The sequence below is a fragment of the Cutaneotrichosporon cavernicola genome (assembly GCF_030864355.1).
Source record: "Cutaneotrichosporon cavernicola HIS019 DNA, chromosome: 3".
Classification (NCBI taxonomy): Eukaryota; Fungi; Basidiomycota; class Tremellomycetes; order Trichosporonales; family Trichosporonaceae; genus Cutaneotrichosporon; species Cutaneotrichosporon cavernicola.
Genome location: NC_083395.1, coordinates 3,253,891 through 3,276,520, shown reverse-complemented (window position 1 = coordinate 3,276,520; position 22,630 = coordinate 3,253,891). Strand labels below are relative to the sequence as shown.

The 22,630-nt window shown below is 60.1% G+C and overlaps 9 protein-coding genes across 9 annotated transcripts; 7 read left to right on the top strand and 2 right to left on the bottom strand.

Moving 5' to 3' along the window:
- Nucleotides 1-15: 15 nt before the first annotated feature.
- On the top strand, nucleotides 16-339 carry CcaverHIS019_0312370 (uncharacterized protein; the record flags this gene model as incomplete). The annotated part of the gene is made up of 1 exon (XM_060599771.1): nucleotides 16-339. The coding sequence occupies one exon, from the start codon at nucleotides 16-18 to the stop codon at nucleotides 337-339; it is 324 nt and encodes a 107-aa protein (XP_060456432.1).
- A 1,328-nt stretch (nucleotides 340-1,667) lies between these two features.
- Nucleotides 1,668-4,451, top strand: CcaverHIS019_0312360 (uncharacterized protein; the record flags this gene model as incomplete). The annotated part of the gene is made up of 2 exons (XM_060599770.1): nucleotides 1,668-1,815; nucleotides 1,849-4,451. The coding sequence occupies 2 exons, from the start codon at nucleotides 1,668-1,670 to the stop codon at nucleotides 4,449-4,451; spliced, it is 2,751 nt and encodes a 916-aa protein (XP_060456431.1).
- Nucleotides 4,452-4,637: 186 nt separating this feature from the next.
- CcaverHIS019_0312350 (uncharacterized protein) lies at nucleotides 4,638-5,468 on the bottom strand (the record flags this gene model as incomplete). Its single annotated transcript, XM_060599769.1, has 1 exon — nucleotides 4,638-5,468. The coding sequence occupies one exon, from the start codon at nucleotides 5,466-5,468 to the stop codon at nucleotides 4,638-4,640; it is 831 nt and encodes a 276-aa protein (XP_060456430.1).
- A 2,300-nt stretch (nucleotides 5,469-7,768) lies between these two features.
- Nucleotides 7,769-8,324, bottom strand: CcaverHIS019_0312340 (uncharacterized protein; the record flags this gene model as incomplete). Its single annotated transcript, XM_060599768.1, has 2 exons — nucleotides 7,769-7,775; nucleotides 7,810-8,324. 2 exons carry the CDS (start codon nucleotides 8,322-8,324, stop codon nucleotides 7,769-7,771), a joined length of 522 nt encoding a protein of 173 aa, XP_060456429.1.
- A 2,305-nt stretch (nucleotides 8,325-10,629) lies between these two features.
- CcaverHIS019_0312330 (uncharacterized protein) lies at nucleotides 10,630-11,920 on the top strand (the record flags this gene model as incomplete). Its single annotated transcript, XM_060599767.1, has 3 exons — nucleotides 10,630-10,919; nucleotides 10,963-11,768; nucleotides 11,808-11,920. 3 exons carry the CDS (start codon nucleotides 10,630-10,632, stop codon nucleotides 11,918-11,920), a joined length of 1,209 nt encoding a protein of 402 aa, XP_060456428.1.
- A 570-nt stretch (nucleotides 11,921-12,490) lies between these two features.
- CcaverHIS019_0312320 (uncharacterized protein) lies at nucleotides 12,491-13,150 on the top strand (the record flags this gene model as incomplete). The annotated part of the gene is made up of 1 exon (XM_060599765.1): nucleotides 12,491-13,150. The coding sequence occupies one exon, from the start codon at nucleotides 12,491-12,493 to the stop codon at nucleotides 13,148-13,150; it is 660 nt and encodes a 219-aa protein (XP_060456427.1).
- A 1,724-nt stretch (nucleotides 13,151-14,874) lies between these two features.
- Nucleotides 14,875-15,286, top strand: CcaverHIS019_0312310 (uncharacterized protein; the record flags this gene model as incomplete). Its single annotated transcript, XM_060599764.1, has 3 exons — nucleotides 14,875-14,905; nucleotides 14,972-15,074; nucleotides 15,112-15,286. 3 exons carry the CDS (start codon nucleotides 14,875-14,877, stop codon nucleotides 15,284-15,286), a joined length of 309 nt encoding a protein of 102 aa, XP_060456426.1.
- Nucleotides 15,287-15,548: 262 nt separating this feature from the next.
- On the top strand, nucleotides 15,549-16,426 carry CcaverHIS019_0312300 (uncharacterized protein; the record flags this gene model as incomplete). Its single annotated transcript, XM_060599763.1, has 4 exons — nucleotides 15,549-15,593; nucleotides 15,627-15,712; nucleotides 15,781-15,904; nucleotides 15,950-16,426. The coding sequence occupies 4 exons, from the start codon at nucleotides 15,549-15,551 to the stop codon at nucleotides 16,424-16,426; spliced, it is 732 nt and encodes a 243-aa protein (XP_060456425.1).
- A 1,695-nt stretch (nucleotides 16,427-18,121) lies between these two features.
- On the top strand, nucleotides 18,122-22,522 carry CcaverHIS019_0312290 (uncharacterized protein; the record flags this gene model as incomplete). Its single annotated transcript, XM_060599762.1, has 1 exon — nucleotides 18,122-22,522. One exon carries the CDS (start codon nucleotides 18,122-18,124, stop codon nucleotides 22,520-22,522), a length of 4,401 nt encoding a protein of 1,466 aa, XP_060456424.1.
- Between the last annotated feature and the right edge of the window lie 108 nt (nucleotides 22,523-22,630).

The following is a 22,630-nucleotide window of genomic DNA, read 5'->3' as shown; positions in this document are numbered from 1 at the left end:
GACGAATCAGACGCCATGCCGAGCGAAGGGTCGGCCGACAGTGACTGCTGCTCGGCCATGCAAGCCGACCTGCGTCCGCCCGAGGCACCGCCATCACTCTCCAGCATTCCCGTTACACCAGCGACATCTGTGAGCTTTGGGCCGGATGATTTCGTCTTGGCCTTTGAGCGCCAGTCACTCGGGAACACGCCGTCAGACTCGGACGAGTCGACAGAGTCGACACCCACCAGCTCGCCCGAGGGTACAATCGAGCGTCCAAAGCGCAGGGTGTGCGTCGAGCTCGAGCTCGGAAGCAACCGTCGCTCGCTGAGCGCTTTCATCGGCCGCCCCTACGTCTAGGCAGGAAGTAGATTCGTAACCATGTACACGTAACGATATGCAGTTCATGTAGATTCAAGCATACAAGCCTCGCATGTGACAAGCGTACGTACATCCCAACAGGAACGTGGCGTTGCTTATCTCAGACACATGGTCATGCAATCGAGTCAACTACAAAAAGATGTGAGCGGTTGTGAAAGCACTGTGCCGACTCGTGTCGACCCCTTGAACTGCGCTTTCATAATGTGGCGCAGGGCCCTGCTGCAAACCAAGCTGCCTGAGGGATACCCATCCATTACATCCTGACCCAAAACAAGGTTAGCGAGGACAGGTTGGAAAGAATCTGCGACGGTGTTTGCACTAATCCTAACCCACTGTTGCACTAATGCTAACCCACTGAAACGCATGTACGAGAAGACTGACAGGGATGGATCGAGACCTAGGTTGATATTCGCGACCCGCAACCGGAACGTAAGAGCCAACGTAAGAGTCAGACGCGCGCGACAGGACGCGTTCGACGCGATCCATTCGGTCGCCTGGGGCAAGCGTGACATGTGCCGATAAGATTCGAGTCTCTTTCTCGTCGTCGACAACTTTTGTATCAAGGCCATCTTGCTTATACTGCGCCGTGCCTCTTTTCCCTCACAACAACACAACCGGACGCAAACCAGAAGCTACTGTAGAGTTTGGGAGCCGGCGGCAGAAGTGGAAGCTCTGGCAGAGCGGAGGCGATTGGGCAAGCAGCTTGGTCTGGGTGCAGTTACAGATACAGGCTATGGCCTGGAGCGAGGTGTCTGGAACACGGCGCGGATGGGGTGCGGATGGTAGTTGTAATGACAGGCGGAGCGACTTGGCACTCAAACAGATCGGGGAATTTGCGTACCAAAGCGGGTCAGGGCAGACGGGCGGGAAGTGGCTGCCGGCATGGTTTCAGTCGCCCGAGAAAGCAGCTGGGCCCAGTTTGCTGAGCAGGGAACGGAACTGGAAGCAGTCATCAAGCCCAGAGTTTACGAGAAGCCGTGGTCGGGTTGGCATCTGGCCCGAGGCGCGGGAGTTGTAAGCCAGGCTTGGTCTGAAACCAAAGTCAGTGCCGGGAAGCCAAGTTAGTTTCATGAATCGAGGGATCCCTCTGGCCTACTGCCGCCTTGCCATTCTTAGCACCCAACGACTTCCTTCTCCTTGTCCCTTCTTTCTCACTCACCACACCATCCAAGACAAATTCATCATGTTTGTCTCGTCGTCAAGAGCATGCCGGAAGCCCGCAATCGACACCCGGTGCGCTGGGCTACATATGGCTGCCATCAAGTTGCCCGCGCCCCCATCACAACACCATCACACTACCAACCACCATGGGACTGCTGCAACGACGCAGTGTGTTCGTTCATGACGAGGTCAATGGCGACACCAAGGCCGACTGCAGCTTCAAGAAATCTCGCGGCCGCAAAGTGTCGATGCCCAGCTTGAAACCCCCAGTGATTGACAAAGAGAAGGAACTACGTGAGTTTGTATCACCAACCGAGCTGACAACAGCAAAGCGCAAGAGCTTTGTCAACATTCTCCGGCCATGGAGAAAGGACAACAACGCTGGGCCAGTCCCCCCCTTGCCGCTCGCACACACGCCGTACGCTCGCGGGCGTGACTCGATGCTCAATTCCCCCACCTCGCCGATGGGCCCTGCCTCAACTCGACCCGTCTCGCAAGTGGGCTCGCAGGCAGGCATCTGCTCGACTTTCCCACGTCAAGCGTACCCAAGTTCAGTGACGCTGCCAAACTTCATTCCTGGACCACGCCGTTTCTACAACCAGGGAGGGGCGGTGGATAGCACGTCGAGCTTTGGCGCGTCTCGCTCAACCCTCCATCTCTCCGCGCACCCTTCGTACGCGCACTACCCTCCGTCGCCAGCGCCACCAATGAACATCTCTAGCCCCATTCCGGGAATCGGCGATGTTCCTCCCACGCGCTACAACGACTACTTCCAGCCGCCGCCGCCGCTGCTGCCACCCCCGCCTGGTGAGATCGGTGTCGCACTCACGCCACCAGACGCCAAGAGCCTTGTCAAGCGCGAGTCACGCCAGCGCATTCGCCTCAGCACCCAAACCACACACACGGTCATCTCGAGCTCGACACACACGAGTCACACGAGCCACACAATTCTTGCGCCAACTTTACACAACGCGCTCTCTAGTACCAGTCCACCAACCTCGCAAAACTCTCACGGCCATAGTCCACTAGCAAGTAACCGTCAGAGCACGGCGACAATCAAGCCGCTCAAGCGCCAGAGCAAGGGGTCGAAACGTGCGAGCGAGGCCGACTTCCTCCTCGATGCCGAGGTTGCGGCTGCGTTCTCCGGTTCGACATCACAGCCCAATGGCCAGATCCCGCCGGTCCCTGGGATTCCTGCCGCTCTTGCCGCGCTAGAGGGCCGGAGTACCGATGACCGCATGCCCCCGCTCAACGCAGAACCCGAGCGTGAGCAGCATGAGCGTTCCCCACGCGCCGTCATGTCGATGCTGCCCGAGTCGCGCCAGTCCAAGATCCCCGTTCCCCAGCGCATCCACTCCATGCTTCCGGTGCCACCTCCACGCCGGTCCAGCGCCATGGCGGCCAAGCACCTTCCTCCTCCGCCACCACCGCAGTCGTTTCCGTCGCTCCGACCTCCTCCTCGGATGGTGGACCCCACAGGCTTACGGACCAACGCCTCTTCCCCACGGACATCGAGCCCGGGTACACCCTCATCGTCACGCGGGCGCCTCCCTGTTACGGGGTCGCCCCGGCCGGACTCGCTCCTCTCCACTGCCAGCTGGGGCTCGTCGGCAAGCCACCGCATTTCAGGTCTACCAGGGCGGGTTGAGCGCGGCTCCATTCCCTGGCGCCACAGTCCAGGTGGCACACCCGACTTGTCGGCCGGCTCAGAGGGTGAGGGTGTTGAGGCCCTCGAGGACAACAAGAACCCTCACAATGCCCACTGCAAGGGCGACGACGAGAGCATGCGGTCCACCTCTTCGCTCTCGCACTGTCCAACGGCGCTACTCTCGCCTGTCTCGAGCGTGTGCGACACTCCGCTCACTCCGCCAGTGAACGACAACGGGATCCTCTCGCCTTCCACGTCTGGCGACTTTGGTCTCGGCCTCGGCACAATCATACCTGGTCCTCGGAATCGTTCACCCACGCGTGAGATTGCCGGTCTCCAAACCCGCAACTCGGTTCTCGAGGCGACAAACTGCCGCTTGGAGGCCGAGTTGCGGCAGGCGCGCTCCAACCCACGCCTCCGCTCGTCCGTTGCGACTAGCATGTACAGCATTTCGTCGCTGGCCATTCGCGACGACATGTCGATCGGGTGGTCGAGTCACAACGGCAGCTGCCTCGACCTGGCCATGCCAGCTCTCGTGGCTGAGATTGACCAGCTGAAACGCTCCAGCGCTGCACTGCAAGCCCAGCTGACAGGGCTCAAGAGCCAGGTGTCGCTCCTCCTTCCGCCGACACCGCACGAGGTCGCCGAGACCGAGGAACGCGACGGCTACGTACATGGCGAAATGTACATCCCTTCTGCATCGTACGCCCCGCCTCCGGTGAGGGTGCAAGAGCTTGGCTCCGACGCCGACGCCGACGACGAGCGCGACACGCCGACCCCGCGCCGCCGGGAAGACAGCCTGAGTAGCGACATGGAGAACTCGGTTGCGAGCCATGCGAGCACGTACTCGAGCTCGAGCATGGACAGCACGTCCCCCCTCACACCCGACACGTCGGCCGACTGGCCAACGCTGCCGAACATCACCGAGCTCACGCTCGACGGCAAGGCTGGCGACCGTTCCAGTGTCATCAGCATGACCCGCGGTGGCGCGCCACTCACAAAACTCCCGCCTCGTGGGCATACGCGCTCTCGCTCCCGCCTCGCCCCGGTCAACATCAGCAAGGCAAACGCATGCGTGCCAGGCTCGGACCCCACAACGCCGAGGGCAACCACGCCAAAGGCCCGCCGCGCACAGCGTAACAGCCTCCAGCCCCCGCCGCGCAGTGCAGTCACTCCCCGTACACCAACGTTCAGCATGGGCACTGCAGTGCCGCCGCCACGACCCCCGCGCCGCCGTCCCGTGAACGTGCCGCGCGAGATCGTCGAAGTCGCCACGGCCTAGCTGTACCATCATATTGTACTTATAACACGTATAACACTAATGTATCCATGGCTGCTTCGAAAGTTCCTGTACTTGACGGGACAACCAAACTGCCAGAGCCAACACCGATGCGTGCGGTCACCACCAGAGCGCCTGGATCTCAGTCCCCACCAGAGCGCCTGGATCTCAGTCCGTCCACCCGCACACTCATAAAACCGCACCATGGTTCAGACGCTGCCGTTGCGCCTCCCACTCGTGCCGGTATACCGGCGGTATCTCACCGCCATCTGCCACGAATCCGCCATCCTCTGCCTGCACCGGTGGCCCTGGTCGCAGGACCGAGTCCGAGGGCCGAGCCTGGTGAAACGAGCGAGTGCGTCGTCTCTCCGCCTCCGCCTTGTTCTCGCGACCCGCAGCCGCCGCAAGCGCTGTTGTGGTCGCGGTTCGGCGCATCGACTCGGGCTGAGGCGGGAAGGATGTGTCGCGGGTAGCAGCACGTGTCGGCGGCAATGTCGTGGACGCTGGATATGGCAGAGACGACATTTCCGACGCGACTGGATATGGCAGAGAAGACATTTCCGACGCGACTGGATATGGCAAAGACGGAGAGGGGAACAAGGGGAACGACCCGTTCGAAGGCAACGTAGGGACGCCTGCGTTTCCTGTCGCACGGGGATCCTCGAAGCGTCCATTGTTCCAACCGTGGTCCACGTCCCAGGCGTTGGTACCGTAACTCATCGGCGCGATAAACGGGTAGGGCGTGAAGTGGTCAACCTCGTCCATGTCTCCGCTGGCATCTCGGTGATATCCTGGGTCGTACATTCCTTGGCCGCCGAGATCAAACTCGTCCTGGATCTTGCGCCTTCGGTCTCGCTTCGTGTTCCATCGGAATACGAAGAACAGGAGCGTAGCGACGATACCGATGAATGCGATCCCGCCGACTGTTGTTCCGACGATAAGGCCAGTGTTGTCTGATGACATGGACGCGGCGGGACCTTGGCTCTGGAGGCCACCCGACGGCGTCTGCGTGACAGTCATGGTCGAGTCAGATGGCTGCCCTACGGGTGGCGGCGATTCAGTGGAGAACGTAGATGTCCAAGACTGCGAGGATGTCGAGGTAGAAGTTGGCAGACTACTGGTGGGAGTGGTACTGGTAAGTGTGCTCGTTGGAGAAGAACTTGTCGACGAGGTGCTGGACGTGCTTGAAGAGCTCGAGGTCCCTCCACCTGGCACTGGCCGAACCATGCAGGAGCAGACTTCTGCTGGCGGACAGGGCAATACGGTCTGCAGCCCACTTACAATGGACTGCGTTGCGTTCGTCACTGAAGTGGCGGACACGCGAACAGTCAGGTGCCATCCACCTGCCAGCGCGACCTGTGGCCACACCACATTGGTAGCCGTCACGTCGGGGATGCTCGCGAGCAGCTCATTGCTTCCACCCTGATCCGAGAATACGTCTCTTCCGTCAGTCCCTTCTCATTACAAACCCACACAGTGAATGGAGGCAGTACACCCGGCCACATCCAACCGATTGAAGCCGGCTGACATGATCGGAGGGGCCCGACCGCCACGGTCGCCGCAGGTGGGTCTGTCGGAGTCGCCATGGTAGTGGTGAGGATGACAACGATGAAAAGGCATTAGCGTGAACAAAAGGTTGTTGCGCTAGTGATGGATGCTTAGATCGCGAGACAAGACAAACATCGGGGCTGTGCTTGCTTCTACAGGCAAAGTGGCGTTCGCTGGCATACAAGCTAGTACGGGCCATGCCCCGAAGTATTTAGCGTGAGGCCCTGGTGCTGAGCGGCTACAACGTACATGTGTCAAAGCATTCAATCCTAGCGCAATCCTCAGGTCCGAATCACCGACACGTTTACCGGTCGGCGCGTGGGCATGTTTGGTTCCACATGCCAGCATTCCGGGCTGTTCCCCGCTCAGAGGCACCGCGTGGACAACTGCGCTCTCACAACGAGACCAACCATTTCTCGCTTCCGCTCCCGCTCCCGCTCCCGCTCCCAGCTCCCTCCATGACCTCTCGTACTGAACAATTGGATTCATGATCTGCGGAACCCTTAGTGCTGACTATTAATACGGCGACGACGATCCACCTGTAAAGAGGAGGTAACATGCCGTCCTCGACCGACCCAGCTTCCTCGGCGTGCGTGCGTCGCGTCTCCAACGACTTGGTCACACGTGCCGACAGGACCGTATGTAAATGCAGCACACGCGTTCGCGTACTGGACAGTGTGGTTGAGGCGGAAGCAGGGCGGACAGCGTAGGGCTGTGTAGCCTGCCTGAGGAGGCAGGCTGACAACAGCTGCCGCGGCGGGGAGGAGATGAGATGGTTGCGCAGCACGCAGTCGACGCTGAACGGTTCCGCAACGAGGTGCGATGCATTTCCGCGCCACCTACATAACACTCGTCGGCTCATTTATAGACTCCAGACAATACCCGGGCCCTCGAAAGCACGCGTACACGGTTAAAAAGAATGAACTGGACGAGTTAGGAATCGAACCAAAGACCTTGTCAAGATCTGGAACGCGGTCTCGAGATGCGGCCGCGCTGCGTTGCTAATGACACGCTCTACCAACTGAGCTACACGCCCTTGTTGCAACTGCAGATTTGGCGTATCTACAGCTGCGTGCGGAACCGCCCGCAGCGTTGTACGCTCGTGCGGGATAGAATAAGAGCGGTTACATGGCTGGAACGGGCTATAGCACGGATATAAGGTCACGTGATGCCGAGCGCGTTGTGCGCCGATTCCGTCATTTGTCATTTGCCATCTCATCAGCCCTGAGCTCATGCGTTTTGTGGGCGTGCCAGTTGTGGCCCAGCCGCATATGTCAACTCCCAGCCTGGATCGCAATCAAACTGCACACGCACAGTGGTGCTGAGAATCGGGATACACCTTCATGGGTCTGGCGACGGGAGGTGCAGGACCGAGAGCCAACGCGCCGAGTCTTCAAGTTCGTCGACCTGCTGTGCAAGTACCGTCGGCGGCGACCGTACCGCCACAGCAGGATTGGCGCCAGGCATCGGCTCTCAACACATCTGCCGGCTGAGCTCACGAACATGGTCTACGACCAGGACGTAGACCAGTATGCCGTACGGTCGACAAGGCAAAGTCACTCTGCAAGGAGCTCATCAAGGAGCGCAGGAACCATGCGGAAATGGAAATGGGGATGAAAGAAGAGACGTGGTGCTTCTGAGCTTGAGCGGGAGCCGGGACACCCAACATCCCCCGGTGCCATCCGCTCCATTGTGAGCTTGGTGGATCAGTACATTCCATACAACCGCTATACAACGTGATCGTGTTGGTTCTCGTTAACTTTCTCGCGCTATCACTCGCTGTCGTCAGTAACCCTTATCCCTCGCAACTCACGCCGGCTTGGTCTCGCGCTTCTCGTGCCGTAACCACTTGTGCAGGCTCCCTCGCCTGCGGCTGAGGGGTTCTTGTGCCTGCGCCGTGACCATGTCCTCCACAACCTCAGGTTGGCAGGGGAGAGGGCTTGAAGCAAACTTTGGCGACGCGGACGCGCTCGGAGCTTGAGTTGACAAGGACAGACTGCGCTCGCGTTCACTGGCGAGTGGCGAGCCAGAGAGTGGGGAACCATGGCTCGCTCGTCGCAGGCTGTTGCGCGCCTTACGCCCAACCTCGAGCGCCGCCACACTCCACCGCCTGCCTGTCGGAGCAGGTGCCTCCTCGCTGTCATCCCACGCCGGGCGCGTACCGAGGGACCGCCGCCGGAAACCGACCTGTACGCCAACGAGATACGGGTCGCCGAATGGGTCCGTCTCCTGCGTGGCGAACCGTGGCCCACCCGGGCGCTGGAGGAGACATTCAGTCGACGGCGACGAGTACACCCGCACAGTGTGGTGATACAGTGGGACCTCCATGCTGATGAGAGATGGGATGTGGTACGCGTGAGGGAGATAAGAGATGGTGGCAAGTGTCGAGGGCGCTTATAGTACTGCCTTGGGGTTTGAACACATTGCGGTGTGGTATTTCAAGGCACAGATCGAGGTCATGTGCCACTTCAAACCCCCACCTTGTTCTATCTTTGCTAGCCGCTCCACGCTTCCCACAGCCACCAACTTGTAATCTGGCATGCTTGGGTGACATCTGGGCGCGCTTCTCGCCCCATATGGACCTGGCAGCAACAACTGCGAGTCACATGCTGACGATGGCAATCTGGCAAACGAGGATGATGCAATGTTCCCTGGGCGATAGACGCCGATTGCAGCTACTATGACGCGGAGTTGGCCGAACCCGAACATGCCCTCCGAATCTCCGACCTGTTGGCAGATTCTCGACATGTTGGCAGATCTGGGACATGTTGGCAGATTCTGGACATGTTGGCACATGGCTCTCGTCGCGAGGTCGAATACGGCTCTGGCAAGATCGAGATCAGACGTCAAACCTGTTTCCACACTCCTGGTAAACCCGATTTCGGAACCATCGGTTTTTCTGGGTGCATGGGTGCTACAAGCTGTCTACACGACGCTACTGCCGTCGCTTGCACCCGCAGTGCGTCCAAGAACGGTGCGCCGCCGCCCCTCGCTGGAGGATACGCCGCATTGACGCGCACAAACCGCACTGCAGGGTGCTCGAGTTGCTCTGGCGGATAACGGATGACTCGCGAGTATTGAGAGGCCCGGGCTCGAGAAGCACCGTCCCTCCACTCTGCTCGGCATCGGCGCATCTGTCCACTTGGGGATGAGGTCCTCGTGTCTTTCGGAACGCAGATCTTTGAGGTCAACGGCGCAGTCAAAGTATCTCTCTGGCGTGCACGAGAAGCATTGGAAACGTACATAGTCCTGCGGTGTTCATTTGCTTTGGAGGAATAGCCCGTCAGCGTAGACAGTGTACGACTTGTTGCCGTGCGCCAGCTGGGAGATCAGCACAGACGCGTGTCTTGCCCCAGGTTGACAAAACGCCCTTGGGGTTAGTAGTCGTCCTATTCGCGCCCGATATCACACAGCCTCCGCATGGAGGTGCTGGCCAGGGTAGAGATGGTAAACAGCTCGGTAGAGGAGGCGTGAGCATGGAAAGTGAGGGGGATGCTAACGTATGTCCTTGAGCCACACGACCTCGTGGCTTCGCGCAGCTGCCTCGTGGCGCAGGAGCTTGCATCCCTTACCGCACAGACTGGAAGCGGGCCCAGCGCGCCCAGCGTGTTCGGATCGGGAACACAGGAGCTGAGTGTGAGATGGGCATGGAGTGCCCTGCGTGCGTGGCATACTCTGTGCGTGGCGTCGTAAGAACCGAGTCGAGCAGTTCTGCAGTCAATATCAGAGGATCAGCTGGGTTAGAACAATGAACGCCATGGTTGGCGGCTGTTCGCATGGCTGGATGTGTGTGGGAACTCCGTCAGTCGCTGGCTTGTCGCCAAACGGGGCACATCTGATTGATAGCTGACTAAACATGAGATCGTATGAGATCGTATGTCCCAGCCACCAAACTTCCGAAGCTGCCCGAAACCAGTTGGTCCATTTACAGCTCTACAGTTTCGGGTTGTTGCATGCGTTCAAGTCTATCTTTGCCGTATCTGCGGCATCTCCTCGATGTCAAGATCAGCTGACGGAGATACCGCACCGGAACAATGAATTCAGAAGAGAAGAACTGATCTGGGCGTCGTAGTCCCAGCCCTCTCGTCATTCCGCCCTTCTATTCTCACCCCCACCTCACTCCCACGCTTGTTCCATGGGCCCTTGGTCCCCCCTCGACCCCGTGGCTCCCCAGTTCCGCTCAGGACCGGCATCTCGGCGTCGATCTGAAGGACGCCGAGGATACGCGGTCGAGGACTATGACGTGGTCGTGCCTACCGAGACAATGCTGAACGCGACGCGGATAGAACCGCCTGAGCCGTGTATTCCAGGTGGTTTCTGCTTATCGCCCCTAATACAAACATCCTGGTTGGATGAACGAGACGCCCGGGGATTGCATGTGACGCGCCGAGCACCGAAATCTGACGGCGCCCCCTCGGCCTCGGGTTGCTCACCATTCTAATCACGGTAGTTCCGTAGCGGAAAGTGGGCTCAACTGTCCTCATCGACGTCGATCTTTGACAAAATGTACCAGTACTTATACCTAGGCTTGACGTGCTAGATTGGATCCTCACCACTACTACATTAACTAAGCTTGATGTTCCGTCTCAAGGCCACCCACCTCAAGTCCACAATCTCCTCCTGTACTCGCACCATGTCAACCGCGCCTCGCTTCCCCTTTTCCCGCGCCTCTGGCATGGAGCCGCCTGCCTTGTTTGCGCAGCTCCGCGCTACCGCTCCGGTCTCCAAGATTAGCCTCTTTGACGACAGCGAGGCGTGGCTTGTGACCAAGTACCGCGACCTCGTGCAGGTGGCTACCGACCCGCGTCTCAGCAAGGTCCGCACCCACCCCGGCTTCCCCGAGTTGAACGCAAACGGCAAGCACGCAGCCAAGGCCAAGCCCACGTTTGTCGACATGGACGCCCCGGAGCACATGCAGCAGCGGTAAGTCTTACCTTGTTAAGGACAAGTGATTGCTGACCACCAGTTCGATGGTCCAAGCCAACTTTACGCCCGAGTACGTCCAGTCGCTTAGCCCCTTCATCCAGCAGACGATCGACAGCCTCCTCGACTCGATGATCAAGAAGGGCGGTCCCCACGGCCCCGTCGACCTCGTGCAGGAGTTTGCTCTCCCTGTCCCTTCCTATGTCATCTACACCATCCTTGGTGTGCCGTTCAAGGACCTCGAGTTCCTCACCTCCCAGAACTCGATCCGCACCAACGGTAGCTCCACTGCCCGCGAGGCGAGTGAGGCCGCCAAGGGCTTGCTCGACTACCTCGGCCGTCTGGTGGACGAGCGCGCCGTCGACCCCAAGACCGATGTCATCTCGCACCTGGCTGTTGAACAGGTCGCAAAGGGCAACCTCACCAAGGAGGACGCCGTGCAGGTCGCTTTCCTTCTTCTCGTTGCCGGTAACGCTACCATGGTCAACATGATCGCGCTCGGCGTTGCGACTCTGGCTCAGTACCCCGACCAGCTCGCTGCGCTCAAGGCCGACCCCAGCTTGGCCGGCAACTTTGTCGAGGAGCTGTGCCGCTACCACACCGCCAGCGCCATGGCCATCAAGCGTACCGCTCTTGAGGACCTTACCATTGGTGGTGTCGCCATCAAGAAGGGAGAGGGCATCATTGCCTCCAACTACTCGGCTAACCGCGACGCTGACATCTTCCCGAACCCGGACACGTTCGACATCCACCGCAAGTGGGGCAAGGATGACCCGCTCGGCTTTGGCTTTGGACCTCACCGCTGCATCGCCGAGCTGCTGGCCAAGGCCGAGCTCACCGCAGTGTTCTGTGAGTATATTCAGTTGAGAAGATTGTGGCTTACCCCAGCGACGCTGTACCAGCGCCTCCCGAACCTCAAGCCGGCTGTCAAGATCGAGGACATCAACTACTCGCCTCTTGACCGTGACGTTGGCATCATCGACCTGCCGGTCACTTACTAAGGGTGTGGGTGCTGGTATGGTGTGAGTAGAGTTTCAAGGGCAAGTAAGCAGTAGCAGTATCGAGTGAGGAGCCACAGTGAATAGCACATGCATACACTCTGTTCTACAAGTTGCTCAACTGCAGCCCTCGGCCCGGACATCATCCAGTCACGTGACGCTGTGCAGTCCACGACACCCGAGCACTGATTTCCAGGACACGTCATTCTGTAGTCGTCTGGACCACACGTCCTGACATTTGCCTCCGCCTCGTGTTTGATCCCTCCAGGGTCATACGCATTCCCTTTTTCTGGGCCTGGGCTTACATCAACAAGTTCCCATGGAGCCCCGGGTATGATAGGGATTATCACCATGTGGCGTAATACAGTTGCCCATTTCCCTTGCTTCCCTTGAAATGCATCTGGCCTTGCTGCAGCTTGCTGTTTCGTATTGGTAGCAAATGCGTCATTTGTATTGGTTCATTAGATATATTACCTTTCGACTCTCTTACCAGGCTTGGCTTCTCATTGCTCTCTTCATCTCGTTCTCATCCGCATCACCTTCCTCTCCTTCTTCCCAGGCTCAGCTCCGGCCATGCTATCGGTCCTCCTCTTCCCACTCCCCCTCGCTCGCGCGCAGGTCGTTCCTACCACCACCACACCACCCCCCTCCTCTCTCTCCGACCAGTCGACATCTTCCGACACGCGCTACTGGACCGACCGTCGCGTCTCGGAAGTCTTCCTCTTCATTGCCTTCTTTTTGGGCTGCTTTTTCTTCGCCTACTTGTTTTACGCCTACGCTATCAAGCGCAGACGCCGCGCCGCCGCCGCGTCGCACCAGTGGAACGGTGCCTATGGCCCGGGCGGATACGGCAATGCGCATTCCCACGCGTTTACCCAGGACCGGAGTCCCTATTCACAGTCAGGCTATGCAGCCCTCGGTACCCAGCCTGGTTGCGAACAGTACCCACCACCACCTCTGTATGCGCAGGCAATGTACGCACCCGAGCCGCACGTCCACATCCCCAAGCAGCACGTAGCCTCCGCACGGGCGCCCCCACTTTCACGTGCAGCCTCGTCTGCCTCGACCTCGACGCTCGTCGGGTACAGCAAGGACAACAAAGGCAACGGCCGACGTCTTAGCGAAGATGACGAGGACAACGCACCCGTGCTGGAGACCCAGCTTGCCCGTCCCCAGCCCGCGAAGCAGTCGAGCTGGCGCGGTCGGTTTGCGCGTCTTGGCGACAGGGCGTAGAGCTCAGCACAACCACGCGCACAGTCGGTAGACTTTGCAACACGGAGGACCATGCACACTGCGAGCGAGATGTTGTACAGGACATTGAATCAGATACCGTAATCGTAATGTGAGGAAATGCAGCTCATGAGATGTTGGGCGAGTTGATGGCGGAGAAGCATGAGATGGAGAGGATAAGGCCCTATCACTCGATTAACTCGATTCCCCAAAGTCCCACCTGTGACCCACCTGTTGTACAGTAACAAACCTCTTGTGCCCAACCCCCAACACGCAGTGGCCATCGGGTGCAGTGCGCTGTCCGACGCCCCGATGACCGCTGCATCGCCACCGTTTCAGCACATGCATCACGTGAACCCAGCTGCCACCCACCAGCCGGGGATGCCGTAACAAAGGCCGTCCAGCCTTCGCCCTCCTTTCTGCATCCATTTTCAACATCCCCTCATCGATGGTCTAACCCTCGTAACAGATATGGCGACGGCCCCCCCCGCCGTACCCTGCGTCCGAGGTTCGGGCAGCCAAAGCCCCCCCGCCCTTTGTTGACAGCGCCGACTCAACCCACATCTAGATCTAATGGTTTCGCAGCAACCAGATGGGCGGGTGGGAAGAACCACCATACCAGCCGGAAAGACCGTAACGGCAACCAACATACCGCGGCCACCAGCCACCCAGTCGGTGATGTGTCCCTGTGGCGCCGGGTGCGTGCCCACCGAAAAACGAAATGACAGACTATTCATACTGACAACTGACTGCCTTTCACCCGATGCTCTTGGAGACGCCCAAGATGGGGGTGTGTGCGTACTCATGTGGGTGCCTCGAGCGTAGAGTGCCGGAATGCTGGAATGCTGGAATGCTGGAATGCGAATGCGCCACATGTCATGGTGGTTGCTCCATCCGTGCAATCCGGAGATCGACAGGCTGGGTGTGTGTGTGTCGGGGAGTGTCACGGGGTTGGGGACTATCGGGGGTTGAGGCCTGGGGTGAATGTCTCGGGGACACTCTAAGCTCGCGGGCACCGGCAGAGATGTTATCGAGGGTACGCAGGGGGCGCAGGCGATATGATAACCTGCACAGCACGCCTCCATCCTCTCCCAGCTCCGTTCCGTGTCCGGAGCAGGTTTGATAGCGGCAAACAGTGACGCAGTGCAATGCGACACGACACTCAACCCCGCACATGATCTCAAATGCAGAGTGCCAGAGCTCAAGGGTGTGGTTGTGGGGTACTCGCCTATCTCACCCATCGTGCCCAAGGGCTGGCTTCTCGGCAGCCGGCGCCATAACACGCGCCACGACATGCCGCGAAACACACGCGCCACAGCTGTCTTCTGGACGCCACTGCACGGGCGCGATCGAACGTCCACATCTCATATTTTTCACGCGCGAGATTTCGTCTCGTCACACACACGCATACAGACATCAACGCCAGTTGTGTGCGAAGCAACGCGACGAGATGGCAGGAACAATGCCGCCACGCGTTTACGCCTGTTCAGTCGCCGTGATATGCAGGGTTCTAGAGGCTTGATAGGGAGAGAGTCACGGCCTTGGATGAGATGGGCGAGAATTGCGCGTTTACAGGTCGTATCTTCAAGGCCGGTCTCCTTTGGACGGGCTGGCTCTGAAATAAATAAATAGGCCGCCTGTTGGCTTCAACTCATCCACATCCAACTCTTCTCTCCTTTTCACTACTGCCACTCCCAACCCAACCAATACCAACAACAACAACGACAATGAAGTTCTCCGTTATCACTGCCATTGCTGGTGAGTCCTCATTCCATTACCATTACCAACTTGACCCCCTCCCTCCTCCATGTCCACTAACCCTAGCCGCCACGGTCGCCGTCGCCTCGCCTGTCGCGGTCGAGCACGAGGCGCGCCAGGGTCCTACCTTCCCCTCGACCTGCACCTCGGTCTGCAACATGTTCTTCCCGTGAGTTTCCAGATCCTCTTCATCCTAATCATACCAGGGTCTACAACAGCTGCAAGGATATCCCCACCAAGCCCGCGTTCCTCACCTGTCTCCAGCCCATTTGCTCTGAGGCCGCTTGGCCCAAGCTCGGCCCCTGCCTCACCTGCTGGAGCGCCGCCACTGGCGGGTCGACCATCCCCTGGTGGAGCCTCTTCAGCCAGGCCTGCACTTAAGCGGCCGGCTTTCAAGGTTGGGCAATGGAGGAACACATTAGCGTACGCTGCCTCCAGCCCTGCGGGGTGCTTGTAATGCTTACATGCATCTCCTATAGTTAGTACAAATGTGTCACCAAAGTATGTGGCTGCCACTTTTATTTTCACCACGAGACCAGTTGAAGCGGGAGCAAATTCACAGGAGAAGAATGAGGAACAACAGGCGGAGCATTTACACTCCGCACAATCCTCCTCATCCTCCTTCATCCATCCCGAATACGCAATGGCAGACCGAGCCTGCCACCGCTGTATAGCAAAAAAGAGACGCGTGAGCAAACAATGGCTTCATAGTTGACTCCAGTGCGACCACCAACGCCCCGTGTGCGGAACATGCAAGAAGCTCAACCTCGAGGGCGAGTGCTCCTATCCTCCTCCTCAGCTTCGGCGGTGAGTCTCGTACTTGCCTTCTCCTGGATCCAGCCGCTCTCCATCGCTGTTCATGAGTTGACACACAGCGGCCCTGTTGCCGGCATGTCGCGCCGCGCCGAGCATCGCGCGCAGCAGTGTGAGAACGCACTGTGGTTCCTCCTCAGCCTCCCGGGTGTTCAGGAGGCCATTGACCGTGTCGACCCCGACGTCGTGAGTCTCCCCTTCATACGTCATGTTCCTCCACTCACAACCAAGCTCGCCCGGCCGTTTGTTCCTGCGCCAACAGCCAACATGGAGCGCGGGGAGCGCAACGAGTGGTGGGGCGAGCACACCATGCGCCAACCCGCCGACGTCCTCATGTTCCGCGACGCCTGTCGTCGCCTGCAAGGAGACCCAACAGCCCCTCCCAACGGCAATGGGGCGGAAGCTCATGAGGCCGAGCCGTCCCCGTCGTACGAGTACTATGACCACCGCGACCCATCTACTCAGAGCACAACGCACTCGCCCGCTCCAGACCCGCCGCAACCCGAGCGCCGCCGGGACGAGATGCGCAATGCCATGGGTCCCAGCCTCTGGCAGCTTGTCACTGCTGCCATTCCTGACGAAGACGAACCAGAGGCTCGCCGTGGGCCCGAGGCCGAGTGGGCGCGGCCGATGTGGACAGCACCTCCACCCCGCGATGACTATCCCGACGGTCCGAAGCGCAAGCGCCGCGCGGACCTTTTCTGGTAATGACGTCGGCACATCCGACGACGACCGCGCGATCTCCCATGTACTTTAGACGTCGCCTTGTAGCATATGCCCTGGATACTGTGTATGGTGGAGTGGAGCGAGTGTCGTAGAGTCGCTGCGTGCGTTGTGGGTGGTGCGAGCTGCGAGCTGCGAGCCTTGCCTCCTTGGGAGTCACGAGTCGCACCGCAACGAGTGACAACATAGCCGCCCTTGAACGCACTCTTGCTTTCATACAGTTACACTCAGCCCACTTCCACCCGGCTCATTCATACGTGTATAGAGTTACTCGACGAGCGGCTGGAGGTCCAAAAAGCTGTCTAATGAACTCCACGTGGGGGTCGAACCCACGAATCTTCCGCTCAACTCCACAATGGAAATAGGAAACGGACGCCTTACCTCTTGGCCAGTGGAGCTGTCGGATAATCCAATTCCCTGAATTGACTGGTTTCGCCATTTGGTCACGTCGGCGCGTCGGACTTGAGCACCGTTTCAGCTTTGCCATCCAAGACCCAAGACATAAATATACATAAATACATGACCAGCTGGCTGATTCGTTCTCGCCTCCCGAACGATACGCGGTACGAGTTGCTCATGCCGCCATGATGTTCTGCGATAAACCCGAGGTAGAGGAATGGAGATGACCCGCGCGGGACTACTCTGATCCGACATTGCCCCAACTCTGCGGCAAGTCATCTTCTCTAGCGAGCATCCTCACGGCGTGCCGCAGAGATGCAACTAACACCCTCTGCACAAACGGTACCCAAAAAAGCTGGACGGGTTAGGAATCGAACCAAAGACCTTGTCAAGATCTCGCACGCTGTGTGCGCGCATGCTAATGACACGCTCTACCAACTGAGCTACACGCCCGGAGCTCGTGCGTCTCTGCAATCCATGATGGCATAAGGACCATCTACGCCGGTTGAGCAGGGCAAGCGGAAGTGAGGGTGCCATCAGCCGACAGAGTGGGGCGGAGGGTCATTCCAAACCCAGAATAGCGGTAGCCACTGCTAATAATGTAGGTCAGTCGGGATGGCGGAAGCAAATTGAGGAAAGGAGACTGACGGCATGGTTTGACCATGGCTGGGCTGGCATGGCCGGCATGGCTGGCAGGGGTTCCCCATCGTTACTCCAAACATCCACTACACATCCAAGAGTCACAGATACAAGCTACTCTGAAGACAGACCAAGTCTGACCGCAGCTGACCGTTTGACTGCAGAAACTGCAGAACGTGGTTTGCCACCCAACTGGAATCCACCCACTATGCACGTCTGGATTCCCACGCGCGGGAGTGATTGGCCGGCCAAAGTGACAATGTCATGCCGGCATACCCAATGTGGTTTACTGCTCTGCGTTGGCTCCACCCTCGGCAACCATATCGGGGAGTTGGGCAAGCGGTTGGCTGACACGAGACAACAGGGCGAGGCACGCGTTTCAAGAGGATTGCGCGATATCACTCTCCCGCAACCTTGTCCTTGCAACAGGCACTGCCAGCCCCCACTCAGTTCCCAACACGACATGTGCCGCACCGGAACTGACACTGGCACCTCTGCTTCTAACACTCACTCTCGTCCCATCTTCATCTCGCATCTCGTTAACGTCGACCCAGTTTGCTCACCGGCGCCGAGCTAAATCCCCCGATCCCGCGAACAAGTATTGACCCGACGGTCAAGCTAAATTGGACGCAGCCCAGCGACATGGCCGCCATTCCCATGGTGGCCGTTGCCACTGCGCCCGTCAAGACGGGCCCGGCGTCGTCTTCGACCGAATGTCTTATTCCCCACCGCCTAGGCAGCCGGTGGACAACGAGTTGGACCGACCCAGCCGGCTTTGAAGCTCGCGACGACAAGGAGAGCGTGAGCGTTCGTATGTGGGGGCGTGGAAAGAAACCCAAGACAAACCCGAAGGCTGCGCTCGACAACTCGAGCGATGAGGACAACCGCCGTTGGACCTCGCCAGCAACCGCTCCGCTCTCAGAGAGGCGTCACTCTTTCGGCGATACCCAATCGCCGCCAAAGAAGAAACGATACAGCTTCATGCCGGCGCGGCTCGCCCCGGCCCCACCACCCGAGGCGCCTGGTGCCGAGAGTGCCGAGGCTGCACACGCTTCCGCCCTCGCCAAACTCACTGGCTCACCCAGCACCGTGGCGGCAAGCCATGGCGAAACCAAGAAACGCCGCTTCAGCCTCAAGAGCCTTCCTGCCCGCCCACCGACTCCTGAGCCGCTCCCGCCCCCACCTCTGCTTAGCCTCAAGGACGTCAAGGGCGGCATGTCATTTGCGTCCGACAGCGGCAAGCGCGGCTGGGGTGAGTACGATGAGTTTGGCGCCGTAAACCACACCAAGCCCAATACCCAAGACGGAGACGGAGACGTGACACCGCCAAAGGCCAACCCGTTCGATGGCGGCTTCACTCCCGTCTCCCCAAACCTCGGGGAGGAACGTCGTGCCAAGCGTCTCAGCCGACACGCGACGGGCGAGCGTACTCTGCCTCCGCGACTCCCCGCACCGGCCGATATGATCGCGGCAAACCCCGGCCTTGGCCTTGCAAACGATCAGCGTGTTGCAAACCCCGGCCTTGCAAACGATCAGCGTGTTGCGCGACATCGCTCCGCCCCCGTCGGACGGCCCGTTACGCGCACCCTGCGCCGCAAACCGCCGCCCAAGGCCGACGAGGAGCTTCTCCAGAATGAGAGCGGGCACGGTACGCAGACGACACCACCTAGTGCACCCGCTACCGTGGCTCGTGCCTCGAGTACAGCAGCGCCGGCGAGTAGGGGTGCCGCGTCTACTGCAATTCCGAATGCAGTAGCTGTCCACGCTTCGACAAATGGCCCAGCTGTCCCGGCTGTCGCTGTTGCTGGTGCCGCTGCGGCTGCTACCTTTGGTGCTGCAGCGTTCGCAATCAAGCCGGCTGCGAACACGAACACGAACACTCCACCAGCTGCCGTGGGAGCTGCCGCTTTCCGCAGCGAGCCTGTGCCAGCTCCTCCTGGGGCAGTGGACACGCCTCGCGACGTCGATGCAGTCAGTACATCTCCAGAGGCTCCGGCAGCTACTCTGACAGCTACGCCGGTATCGGCGACCAGTGCAGCTCCAGAGGCTCCGGTAGCTACTCTGACCGCTACGCAGATATCGGCTACCGTGACACCTCGTGACGCCTCTCTCACTGCCGAGTCCATCCCAGTCGCCGTCGCCGCCGCACCTGCTGCCCTGCCAACGCCCGAGGCCCAGCACGAGTCCGTCGCGGCCCATACTGAGCGCGTCATCTCTCCCGAGTCTCCGACACCGCAGTCCGCAGCCACTCAAGCCGGCTCGACGCAGGCTCACGTACGCCAGAGCTCAGTCTCCACTGCCGAGTCGATGCACACTGCGCACTCGGACTCTTCCGCAGCCGTCACTGCCCCAACTTCGCCTATCGACGCTACATTCGCTCCCCCATCGACTGGCCATACTCCACAGCCTCCCACCTCCTCCGGGTGGCCAATCTTCCCCGTCGTACCCGTGACCAGCATGCCACCGCGCTCGACGCCAGCCTCGCCCACTCTTCCGACTGAAGATGACGTCGCGACGCCGCGAGCACAAGCCGACACCCTGACCCCGCGCGCCATCCCTCATGCACTCGCAGTACAGGACAGTACACTTGTCCCACAACCCAGCACCGAGATCGCCCCGGCGCCCACGACTGTGGCGGCCCATATGGCTCTCGCCTCAGCCGTCGATACACCGCCGCGCAAGGTACTGGCGATCAGCCCGCCTCGCCGCCGGCCCATCCCCGCCGCGTGGCAGTCGCAGCAGTCCCTCCTAGTACCTGAGGAAGAACGGCCGAGCAGCACCACCCCGCCCGCCACAGCCGAGAGCGGCATCTTCCCACAACACCGTGACGAGTTTGTCGACGCGCGCGGACCGGAAGGTTTCGCCGCGCCCACTGCTACCCATGTCGCTGCTGTCCGAGTCGCTACTGTTGCTGCCGGAGTCGCTACTGTTGGAGCTGTCGCGGCCCATTCCAAGACGAGCTCCATGTCTTCAACTTCAACAGACCGCATCAGGCCCAGTGACATTGCCCAGATCCCGCCATTCTCGCCTCCGCGGAGGGCCGTCGCCCCCATGCCATCAGAGTACGCGTACGACCGGCCGGCAACGCACGCCCGCGCCGCCGAGAGCTTGCGTGCGCGCCACGGCCTGTCGCCCGAACCACCCGAGGAAGCGCGACACTTGCGCGTGAGCGCATACGGTGTCCCCGAATTGGACTTTACGCGCACGCCGCCGCCTGAACGTGAACACGACGATGAACCAGCCGAGACGGAGGCGCATGGCCGCAGCTCAAGCGAACGTGAGGTCCTCCAAACGCCTGCATTGGGCGAGGCGGCATTGAGCATGAGCAGCCACTCGGGATACGCCCAGTCGCAGTATATCCAGCCTCCGTGGCCGCGCTCGCGAGGCCATTCACGCGCCAGCTCAACGTCCCGATCTACCACGAGCGCCGCTAGTGCCGCTCCGCCATCTGTAAGCGCGTTCACTGACCGCCTTCCCCGATCTGGGCATGATGACGGGGATGGAGATGGCGTGGAGGGTCTCCTCTCGGCCCAACACACAGGCACGACCAAGGGCCGGGAGAGCGATACGCCAACCGTCGAGAGCTCGCCCCGCGCCCCGAGCTGGATCGACTACGCTCGTCCGCCCAAGGTCCTTGAACTCGAGGCCGCCGTCGCTGCAGCCGCTGCAGCCTCTACTAAACCCTTCCCGAACCCGGATCAGCGGCTGTTCCAGCAGGACAAGGAGATGGAGGTGGCGCGCGACCTCGACGCCAGCACGACGCGTGAGTCGCCTGACCGCGCGACTCGCGAGTCGCGCCGCCACGGCCTCGTCAGCATGGACGGGCGCGCGACCAATTCCAACGCCAACGGCCACGGTAGTGGCAGAGAACCCTCTCTCTCGCTGCAGCCCGTGTTCCATGCGCCGCCGCCACCGCTGCACTCACCGAGTGCGCCTGTCCCGCCACCAAAGGACCACTTCGGGACGTATCCCTCCGGCCACACGTACGCCACGGGAGGACCCTCGGTGGACGCCGCATCTCACCACGACTCAGTTGGACGCTCGCCAAGGCCCCAAACGGCCGACACACCAGACACGGCGCCCCGGCCGTTCGGTTCTCTTGGCCGCTCGTCGCGGCCCAACACTAGTGGCGGCATTGCCTCATCACACCCCTTCAACTCGCTCCGTTCCACCATGCCGACCACTCAAGACCCAGTAGTGCATTCATCCCAAGCAGGAGCAGGAACAGACGCCGCTCGCACAACGTCAACTGACCGCGTGACGCCGCCGACCCATCGCGCCACGTCACCCTTCAACGCAGCGCAATGGGCCAAGCTACAGCCCATCAACTCGGCACACGCATCCGCCCTCTCGCGCCTCGAGGGCACGTCGGCCGAGACCTACTCGCTCGCCCACGAGGCGCACCCGCATCCCCCACCGCCATTCCCCGGTCCGCGCGCCACCTCGCCCGAACCGCGCAAGCGCTTCTCATTCCGATCCACCGGCGGGAGCCTGCGGGAGAAAAAGAAGAAACGCTTCTCACTTCTCCCGGAAAGCAAGACTGCGCTCGACATCTCGGCACCTGTGCCTGCGTCTGAAGTGCCTCTTGCAGCCGACGCGTGGCCCGCAGGTGGGGTGGGAAGCAGGCTGAGCGGTATCGTCCAGACTCCACTGCCGCCGACACCGGCTGTAAGCTCCATGTCTGTCGGAACACCTGCCAAACTCTCGGTCCACCCAGACACTTCGCGGCACCATCACAACGCCCCAGATATCCCCGAACGGCCGACTAGCGCTGCGTCGCGGCGCTCCCGCCGCTGGAGCTTCAAGCCCAGCAAGAAGGCGCGTGGGCCTGATGTCGACGCTCCCCCGGTCCCGGCGCTCCCGCCTGTCCTACCGCTTCCGAGCAGCTTTGAAGAAGCAAAAGACATGAGCCTTTCGGAATCGCCACTCAAGGCGGCGACGCAGCGGCCCATTCCGGTGCAGCACCAGGTTGAAGTTGACGAGTCCAAGAGGAAGAAGGGAGGAAAGTTTATGCGCACCCTGCGTGGGCTTTTCAAGCATTAAAACGGACAAACAAGACTCAGAATCGTACATCATAATGTATCCCATAAACAATACACAATATCCAGACTTGGGGAAGCAATGCTACGCCTCGTGTTTCACTTGTCGCGC